This window comes from Pomacea canaliculata, linkage group LG6, assembly GCF_003073045.1.
Source record: "Pomacea canaliculata isolate SZHN2017 linkage group LG6, ASM307304v1, whole genome shotgun sequence".
NCBI classification, from domain to species: domain Eukaryota; kingdom Metazoa; phylum Mollusca; class Gastropoda; order Architaenioglossa; family Ampullariidae; genus Pomacea; species Pomacea canaliculata.
In genome coordinates, this window is record NC_037595.1 from 20,706,931 (window position 1) to 20,717,024 (window position 10,094).

The 10,094-nt window shown below is 37.6% G+C and overlaps 1 protein-coding gene across 5 annotated transcripts in view; it reads left to right on the forward strand.

Moving 5' to 3' along the window:
- Window positions 1-9,735, forward strand: part of LOC112567376 (vacuolar protein sorting-associated protein 13A-like) — a 61,769-nt gene extending 52,034 nt beyond the window's left edge. For all 5 annotated transcript variants that reach the window (XM_025244085.1, XM_025244088.1, XM_025244089.1 and 2 more), the window contains 13 exons: window positions 300-451; window positions 672-774; window positions 1,073-1,138; window positions 1,320-1,376; window positions 1,924-2,060; window positions 2,604-2,799; window positions 3,235-3,310; window positions 3,485-3,570; window positions 3,735-3,982; window positions 4,335-4,401; window positions 4,892-5,040; window positions 5,413-5,539; window positions 5,822-9,735. In XM_025244085.1, coding sequence (XP_025099870.1) covers window positions 300-451; window positions 672-774; window positions 1,073-1,138; window positions 1,320-1,376; window positions 1,924-2,060; window positions 2,604-2,799; window positions 3,235-3,310; window positions 3,485-3,570; window positions 3,735-3,982; window positions 4,335-4,401; window positions 4,892-5,040; window positions 5,413-5,539; window positions 5,822-5,947 — 1,590 coding nt within the window. In that variant the 3' untranslated portion in view covers window positions 5,948-9,735. The remainder of the gene's footprint in view (window positions 1-299; window positions 452-671; window positions 775-1,072; window positions 1,139-1,319; window positions 1,377-1,923; window positions 2,061-2,603; window positions 2,800-3,234; window positions 3,311-3,484; window positions 3,571-3,734; window positions 3,983-4,334; window positions 4,402-4,891; window positions 5,041-5,412; window positions 5,540-5,821) is intronic.
- The last annotated feature ends 359 nt before the right edge of the window (window positions 9,736-10,094 follow it).

The following is a 10,094-nucleotide window of genomic DNA, read 5'->3' on the forward strand; positions in this document are numbered from 1 at the left end:
ATGCAGTGGAATATCTGCCCAGTGACAATCAACTTGTTTTTAATGCTACAACAGAAACATGTTTGATGAAAATTAATTCATCATTGTATATGAGTATCTCACAGATGGATTCAACTTTGGTATCAAGCACCTGACCTGCAGGGGATTGAGAATAGGCAATAAGAGAGAGGGTGGGGAATCAGCCGTCATGGTGTATAATGAATGTGATATTAAAGAACATAGCATAGTTTAACTTTGCTTGCATATGTTATTAACTATACTGCCATAATAAAATAAGAATCTGTTTTGATTTCTTTTAGATTGACAATCAGCTGACTGATGCATACTTCCCAAGTGTTCTCTATCCTGCTCCCCTGCCCAGCTATGTCGTCAGAAAAAGAGGTCTCAAGCCATTTATTGAATTTGCTTTGATGCGCCGCACAGTCCCAGACTCAAACGTGGACACCGTCAGGTGAGTCCAGTGAGATAACCCACATATATAGGCAGATCAGAAATGAAGAAAGATGAAGACCTTAAATGAAAAGCATCTTCTCTTAGTATGTTGAAGTGACAATGTAACTATAACTAGCATACAATGATGTAAAGTGTGCAACTGTCTTGATTTGAATGGGAGATTTCCTTATGTAAAGTTTTATACAACTTTTTAAAATCTTTGCTCTCATTTGTGTCAGGTACCTGAAAGTGCTAGTCCAGGAGTTTAGCCTGCGCCTGGACAAAGGATTCATTCTGTCACTAGCTGACATCTTTGCTAATCTGCAAAAGAATGATCCAGAGGTGATGATGACTCATTACCATATAGTTGTTACACTTTTACTAGTTTTAATATAAACAAAGTGGCTAATAAACCTGCATGTATCATTGTATTCTTTAGATTTTATGGCTGACATGAGAAAGAAAAAGCTTAAAAATGTTGCCACATTTTTGCTAATTATGGTTTGAATTTATTTATAAGATGGAGTATTTTCTTTAGCTATTGCCACTGTATCACTAACAGCATGAACACTATGCCTAATTTTTGCATGAGTCTTTTTTTTAATATGTATTAAATTGTTACCTTCTGCCTGGACTTCAGAGCTGGCAACTTCACTCCGATCTTCTGCTGGCCCAGCGTTCTCTCATGGAGGCTGCTTCTATCATGGTATAACTCCAAACAAATTTCTTCTAATCGCTTCTTCTTTTTTAGTAATTACATCTCATGCCCTCCTCTAACATCAAAGCATCAGAGCCACCCATAACTTATAATTTTGTTTATATTATATTCTTGCTTATCATGTTCTCATTGTAAGTAATTATTATAATGACTTGTATTTGTGATGCAGGTGGCATCCAGAACTCAGAAGACTTACTTTGAATATCTGCATTTGTCCCCATTAAAGGTATTACTTTTATGTAAATTGTCATGTAATGCTATCCTTTTGGGGGGTTTCTATCAGGTCTGTAAAGGGCAAAGAGGGGAAAAAACAGATATGTATTTTCCACCCACCACCTCCTCTTTCTATATCATCTTGTCACATAATGTGGAAGTTAATGATTTCAAAATAATAGCAGATGAAAGACCAGCTAACTGAATATCACTGTTTTCAAAAGAGCATTTATGTTGGTATATATATGTTTGGTATGCTGGAAGCTAAACATTGCTGTAAACTGATTGACGCAAAATTACCTCTTAGTTCGGACATATTTTAGCAGTCTGCTATAGTTCTTGTACCATCATGGGTAAAAAAATTGCCTTGTCTGACCAGACTAATAAAGCTTAGAGATTATCACCCTTTCCCATAAAAGTATAGATCTTTGCTTAATAGAATTCTTTTGAGTAAATTTGTCAATCTTAAAAATTGATGTAAGTGGATGTCTATGTTTGTCAGTCACTAGAATTAGTCTTGTCACTTGCTGAAAAGCACATTTGAACTGCTTTATTTTCAGCTGCGTGTTAGTTTTTCTCTGAGCGGCACACCCCATGTGATGAACAGCAGGCCATCCACCATTAGATCCGACATCATTGACTTCTTCCTGACCTCTGTCGGTGCCACACTGACTGACATCACTGATGTGGAACTCAGGTCAGAATTTGAACAGTATAGGTACTTCCTGCTCTTGCTAGAAATTTTAACTAATTAAAGAGGAATTAAAAGTGCTCATATAGTCCATCTCCATGCTTAGTAATTACCTCAAACTGCTTTCTCAAAAGACTACACAAAAGACCTAAATGGGAAAATTACGATGTGATCACCTTGTGGCTTGTTGGGGCATGAGAAAATTTTGGTGGTGGTTATGTTAGCTCTAGATGTTACTTATAGGTAAATATAAACCTTACATACATGTAGACTTGGACATAGTTACATGTAGGCATATTGGCCTTACTGTCAGGTTCTTTTCAATACCATTACTTTTGGTAATAACTTCAGGGCATGTTCATCTGTCACAACACCTGAGTTGATCAAAGCTGTTATAACATTAAGTATTATGGTATCATACAGAGGCACACGAATGATACTGCTTGTGTGGATACTGATTTGAGAGATATGTCCATACAGAGCCAATCGGAACCATCGCTGAGCTGAAGGGGGGCAATCTCTCACCTGACTTGTATATATGTTCCTTAGGCTGGCATACTTCCAGCAGAAAGGCGTCTTGCTGTCTGGGGGCCAGCTGTTGGCGCTGGTGCAGTCGCACTATATGCAGCAAGCTCTACAGCAGGCATATGTGCTCATCCTAGGTCTGGATGTGCTTGGAAATCCCTATGGCTTGGTGCGAGATTTTACTCAAGGACTGGGTGACTTCTTCTATGAACCGTTTTTGGTGAGAACTTCTGTTTCGAGATGGCATTGATTTAAAAATGTCTGAATCTTTATGGATGAACAGTAATGTAAATGGCAAAGCTAGTTCTTTTATTTCTTTTTTATGCTAGCGGATAATAATTACCAAACGAAAAAAAACTAGATCTGTTTCCAAGCTTTTTTGTTGATCCATTATAAGGGTTACCTATATATATATAAGACATTAAATGTGTTTCATGAGATAATGAGATTGCTTCACATGAAAACGTCATGGAGGTTGTATTCAGTTTTGCTTTGCAATGCTCTAAAGATGTGTAGACATGGCCCTGTTCCTTCCTATGGAAGATCTTACACCAGTGGTGCCCAACCTTTTCTCGCCCGAGGGCCACACTGGACATGATAGAAAATCTCTTGTCCTGTCTTACACACTATATTCACAATGTTTTTGTGTCTGAAGGGTTCCATCCAGGGCTCAGATGAGTTTGCACAAGGTCTTGCTCGGGGTGTTTACAGTCTGATGGGGAATACAGTTGGTAAGAGTTCGTGTGGGTGTGTGTAGATCATAGTTTTCATGTATTATTTTGTGTCTGCAAGCATATTTTCATGTTAATATGAATTTATTATATGTCTGCGTATTTTTGAGTTTGTGACCCACAGTCTAAACAGCATACAAAAGTCATGATGGGTCTTGTCACCACTGTTTATAGGGGGAGCAGCAGGCTCTTTATCATCAATGACTGGCTCTATTGGCAATGCCTTGGCCATCCTTTCTTTTGACGATGATTACCAGAAGGTGAGAACAATTGTGTTTTTTAAAGACTTTTAAACTTCCTTAATGGGGAAAGTTTAAATGTCTTAACAGGTTTGTTTTTTGACATGACAACATTTTATCAACCAAACTTTATATTATAATGCGATGAGCAATTATCTGTTTGTGTTATCACTATGTTATCTCAGAGAAGACGCCGAGTACTGCAGCAACAACCACAGCAACTGCCCGCGAGCCTCATGCAGGCCTGCCGCACACTGGTCATGGGGGTGGGGCTAGGGTTCACAGGGCTTGTCCTTGACCCTGTGAAAGGTGTGCATGAAGATGGTGTGGAAGGTTTCTTCAAAGGTGTGGGCAAGGGCATTTTGGGATTGCTGACCAAGCCTGCAGGAGGTGTTGTTGACATGGTCAGCATGGCCTTTGATGGTCTCAGGAGGTCAGAATTATATGCTTTTAGTGCATTGGCTTTTATTTGTAAAATCTTTGCAAACCATACAGCTGTACGTCTTGTTGCAAGCATTCTGGTAATTTCAGAACCGATTTTAAAATATCATTTGGCAAACACTTTGTGCCACAATCCCTTTAGACAGGTGCATGTCATCTTCATTGTTACAAGTAGCTTATGAGAGGGTTTTTTTCGACTGCAAGTTTTTGTTTGTGGTTTAGTTGATAGAGTTTATTTTATGTCTTGCATAGGTGCTGTATGGTTGAACTGTATCGGCTGCATAGATTTAAAGGGTTGTTTTTTCTGTCAGAAATGCCTGTTGAATGCCTGTTTTTTGTATCAGAGCTGCTGAGATGGAGGGAGGACCTGCTGCTAAACTACGGTTAACTCGATTTATTGATCCTAATGTTGTAAGTTCATAAAATGTTTTTGCTGCTGTTGTGAAAGTAATACTCTAATTAGATCTATCAAACTCCCATTGAAGGTTCACTGACATGCTGGTTTTAAGAAGTATTTTGACCATTTTGTATTATATAGTAAAAAATTTACCTGAACTTGGTGAAATATTGTTAATTTAAACTGATGCTTGGTTTGGTCCTAAACTAATCCAGGGTGGTCCGTTAGCGCAACTGTTAGCACCTGTCCCCAATACAGTGAAGATTGGCTGTCCTAGGGTCAGTTCTTGTCTCGGGCACACACTTCTTTCTCTGCATGTGGCATCTGTTTACAGGGCAGGCTGCCTTGCTGTGATATAGCCTTAGCTGCTGGCTCGGAGTAAAACACAACCCCTCACCACCAAACTAATCCATGATATCGATTCTCATTCAAGAGTTCATTGGAGTACATTATCTTTTGATGTTTCCTGAGCGAGTAAGTTTGAGAGTTTTGTTTGCTGTGCAGGGTCTTCGTCCGTACTCTGAATATCGTGCTGCGGGCCAACAGCTGTTGCTGAGCTTGAAGAAAGGGGAGTTAAGCCAGCAGGACGTATACTGGGCACATGCTCCACTGAGCAAGGAGGAGAGAACTGATATACTGCTCATCACTGACAAGTAATGTGTACTGACGTTGGGGCATTGCTTCTTCAGTTGACCCTAACAAGGCCCAGTAGTTCAGATTAGGGTGTTATTAGGGTATCACTATACATGAAACAATGTCATGCTAAAGCACAGAAGGGAATTCTGGGACCATTACTGAGGCACCATAATATTTGGTGAAACATATAAGAAAAGTGTTTTTCTCACCTCAAGCAGAGGTTCAGGAAGATCTTTGAAGATGTACAGTAAGTGTTTAATACAAACTATATGATACATCAGGATAGATATAGCATACTGTCAACACTTTAGCTTGTATGGATTTCTTTGATGATAATGGGAAATGGCATTCAAAAGACAAACCATTTTCCTGACTTTTGCCTGTTACAGACATGTCCTCATGTTGGAGCGATGCCGATTCTGGGGTGGCTGGGATGTTGAGTGGAGCATTGATGTAGATGCTATTTTAGGTGTTCCTGCAATTCATGATGGCAAACTCATTTTCAAAGTGAAACAGGTGAGAAGATAAAGGATAACTCTGTGTGTGCGCATGCATGAATGTGAATGGAGGAAAGAGGAGAATTACTGAAAAATTCAGTACAAATACAAGCAAATGACATATGCATGAGTTTTTAACTCAATCATGTTGCACTGAAATACTAGTTTCAGTAGAGCCTGATTCTTCTTTGCTGACCAAGAGCTAGATTTGCAATTATGTTGGAAAATTTTCTGCTCGAGTACCACTCTAGGCAAAGAACTACTTCATTAGTGTATGAGTGTTTAAATGCCTTCTTAACAGGATGAGTCTGGACTGAACCTATTCATGGGAGGAGAGCAAGAGGTGTCCAGCACCTGTGCAGACATCCTGATTTGGATCCAGAAGCAGATAGAACTGCTACTATCCCAGCAGCATCAGAAGTTGTGATTACCACAAGTCAGACATTTTCCAGCATCCATAAACAGTCAGAGGGAGCTGTTTTTATAACACTGCTGGGGAGGATAAAGACTAGATTTTAAAACCATGCTACTGCTTTTGAACCCATCCACAGAATCAGTTGCAGACTCTATCTGCGGTCAACTTAATGATTGTGTCCTGTTTGTGTGAAACATCAGAAAAAATCCTTTTGGTGTTTTGGTCATGACATAGTTTTAAAAAACTGACATTATATACACACAGGACATATGACTGAGTGTGGCTATGTCATTTCCAGAAATAGTGAGAGTGAGAGAAAGGACAAAAGAGAACAGGTGAATTTCTGGTATAAACTGCACACACAGCAGAGAATATTGTTTTTGTCCTTTAGCATAATGTTTTGATCTATATATACAATATATATGAATCTTTAAAGGTCACTGTCATGAACTGAAGCAGAATGGACATTATTGTGATCTATATACTAAATTGTTATTACTGTTGCTATGTGTTCAGATTGGCCTAGTCCTTCAATATATTCATTTTATAACAGTGCTAGCCAGAAGAAATGCTTTTTTTCTTTATATCTTATTTCTTCCAACATAAATAAGCTAGATAAAGGTGCACAGCACTTCTTCAGAAGTGCAGTTTCGACTTTTTTTGAAATAATCAGTCATATGGATAAAGGAATTTTTAGCTGACAACTTGTCCTAAATTGCATAATCCTAGTCAGCCTTTCTTTTTAGAAAGCACTCATCTGTGTGTTCCTTGTTGTCATTGGAGAAAGTAGCATATGCATTGTTAATGGCTTTTCTTATGTTTGAAAGATACAAGGATGCATGTATATGTGTACAGTATAAAAGATTTGTTACATTGCTTATTTACACCATGAAATAATAGCTTTGTGCTCCATTTACAAGAGCTGTTTTGCTTTAAAACAAACTTTGGTGTCTAACTAATGACATGCATTTTTATGAACAGTGACTGCAGTTTGTATATTTTAGGTGAAAAGTTTGTAGACCAAAGGTTTGCCATCAGGAGGAGTTGCTTATTTTTTTCAAAACACTTTTTTTTCTCTTTTTCCTTGCTGGTGCACAAATGATAGCACCAGGCTTGACCATGACATTGTCCATCTATGGAGCTTTTTATTTGTCGTTTTGTACAGTTTTGTTGTAGCATTCGTGATCTGATTCATAACAGGTGAGTTTTTTGCTCAAAATACTTAAAGAGCTTCATGCTCAGGTGTTCCAATCAAGCCCAGCTGCCAAATATGACAGCTGGCAGGCAGGGTACATGTGATGATATCTTCAAGATTGTCATATATACCAGATTGAAGCAGCATTTTTTCCTTAATGCAGCTTTCTAAAGCCAAACTCTTTAAGAAGAGAATAAATCCATATTTGTCCACCTGACCTCAGGCCTGGTAAAAGTCTCACCAAAGACAAAAATGTATTACATATACAGCATGTTGAAAACTTGCACACCATTCTTATGTAATACATATACTTAATAGACATTGCTTAATTCCCCACAAATTAAAAGACACCAAACACATGGTACAGTTTTTTTGATAATTCAAGACCTACAGAACTTTTTAAAAATTAAAAGAGCTAAAATTATGTATCTTATAATTAAATGTTGATGAAATATTAAGGGCACCGTGCAATAAAATTGGTAGACCACATAATCTGTGGTCATTGGCCCGAGATGGTCCTGAATTATTTTGTTGCTTCTCTTCCCCCCAAAAAAAGTACTGTCATGTTCTTTTTATGAACTTATCATAAACAGTTAATACCTTACAGTCACAGTCAGTCAAACCAGCTCCCCAGTTAACTTGTTTTAGCTTCCATATAGTCATCTAATCACAGCTGAGAGATTTTTTGCTCGGGGGAAAAAAAAAGAGCATGTGATATGAAACTATATCCTGTGTGCAAAACATTTGTGGTACATAAGACCAGGGTAAGGAGAGTGAAGTTCCTCAGTCTGGTGCTTAGGGCACTTGACTCTGAAGCACAAGTTTGCTGGACTGAGGCTTGTGGCTGGCAAGAGACCTAATTTATTAGAGAAGGTTTAGGAGGCCTTGTCATGGGGAGCTCATATTTCAGCCCCTGTGACATTTATACCATCTTTTTTTAAAGGAGTTCAGAAAGTTTTAGAACTTTATTTTGCTTTTGATAACTCTTGCCCCCATTATCTGAGAAAAATTTCATTTAGGACCAAAGCTGCACAGTACTATTATTTGTATATAGACACACATTCTGTTACCACTCTTTTAGACATTTTTCTACAAAAATTTGCATTTCAGTAATCTTTCTTATTTAATGAGTGCCATTAATTTGATAGTAAATGATGCATTTGGAGTATCATTCACTCGGAATTATGCAAACAGCCTGGGTGTCTCACAATTTTCTTATAGTTAAGTCACAGGTGTGAACCCAATAGGAACCTTAGTTCTTGATCCTTTGATGTTAAGGTTAGCAACTTTATTTGTAATGCTAAATTTGAGGCTGTGTAAATGTTCAGAATGCACTGATCTGTTAAGCTGCCATGTGAATGTTTAGTTGCATTACCTAGGCTGTATAATAGGAATCATGTTTCTGCCACAATCTTCCTGTCAGTGATAGTCATGTTGTTAAAATTGTGTAACACTTTGTTCTGGCAGAGTTTTCCACAGCAGGCATGTAGTTCAAGATAGCAATGCTTTTAAAAGCACACACTGCTGGTCGTTTAAAGCCTACATTTTTATAATTTTTTAATAAGTCATTTGCAAAATTCTAAATTTACTATTTACGTGTTTTTTTCCTTGTATCTGTTAATCTTTTATATTCCATGTCAAAGCATTTCAGTTTGTACCTTTTAAAGCTTTCTAATGTTTTTGTTTAGTAAAAGTTTTAATCTGCTCAGCCACATTAAATGCAAACTGAACATGTACCTTGATGTATGGTACCCAGTCTTGATGCGGAACCTGAAGTATAAATTTAAAAAAGAAAATGCTGTTCTTATATAAGCCATCTTTAACCACATCAGTTTTCAAAACAATACACACACGCACATAATAATAATTTGTTCCGATTTTCTCCTTAATTCAAAGAAACGTGATCTCTTTTCTCATGTAAAAGCTTATGCTGTGATACAATCAAAATGACAAGCTTGTGGCTGATAAATGATATTGTTAGCTTCTTTAGGACTAATTTGTGCATTTTGGTTTTCTTTGAGTACATTCCATTTGCATTTCAATTTTTTTCCATTCTGTATCTTTATTATTGCATAAATTGTACACTATTTACAAGTCTGTTAATATGCCATATTTATTTTTTCAACTCTGCCAAAGGCTCATATGAATATTCATGTGTGAAAGCATAGGTGATATAACAGCTCTGCATTCTGAAAGATGTAACTACAGAAAGCATGTTTTGCCTGTAACAATATCTTGGCAAGAAACACTTTCTGCACATTGTAAGTACTTTTGCACTACTGTGCCCTGTTCATCAGGTATTGGTCTGTGTAGGTGGAGTAATATTTGCATGGGGATAACGGGGCACTGCTGCTGTAGGGTTTGTTGACATTGATGTAAGATTGAGTTAGTGACATATTTATGGTAGGAATTGCTGAAAGACTTGGGACCAAAATACCCCATATTATTTCTGCATTCAACACAGTTCTCTTACATGAACTTGTGATGTGGGGGTCACATGCTGTGTAGAAACCTACATTCCCTGACTCAGCAGACCATTTGATGTTGTTGGTGTACCTTTAATGTGGTCTGTCTTCTGAGACAATAATAAAACAGTGGAAAACTTGCTGCCTTTCTACCTGCACATAACACTTCCAATAGAATGGTCTTTGTAACAATGTGGCATCACAATGCTAACAAAAGCTGCAAGATCCCTCAATTGATGCAATCATTGAAACAGAGTTTAATGTGACTTTTCACACATTCATTACCAAGACATGTTGCTTTTTCACATTATCAAATCTGAGCCAATAGTTTCTTGTCAATGCTTGATGATGGATGTGCCCAAAAAGCAATAATAATCTTAGTTTTACAGATCTGTATCATGTAGCATCTTAACCCTTGTGCCTTTTGCTTCCCTTATTCTGCCACCTTTAATCACAATGCAAAGAAAAAAAATGGGCTCTACAAAACTGAAGTAAACAA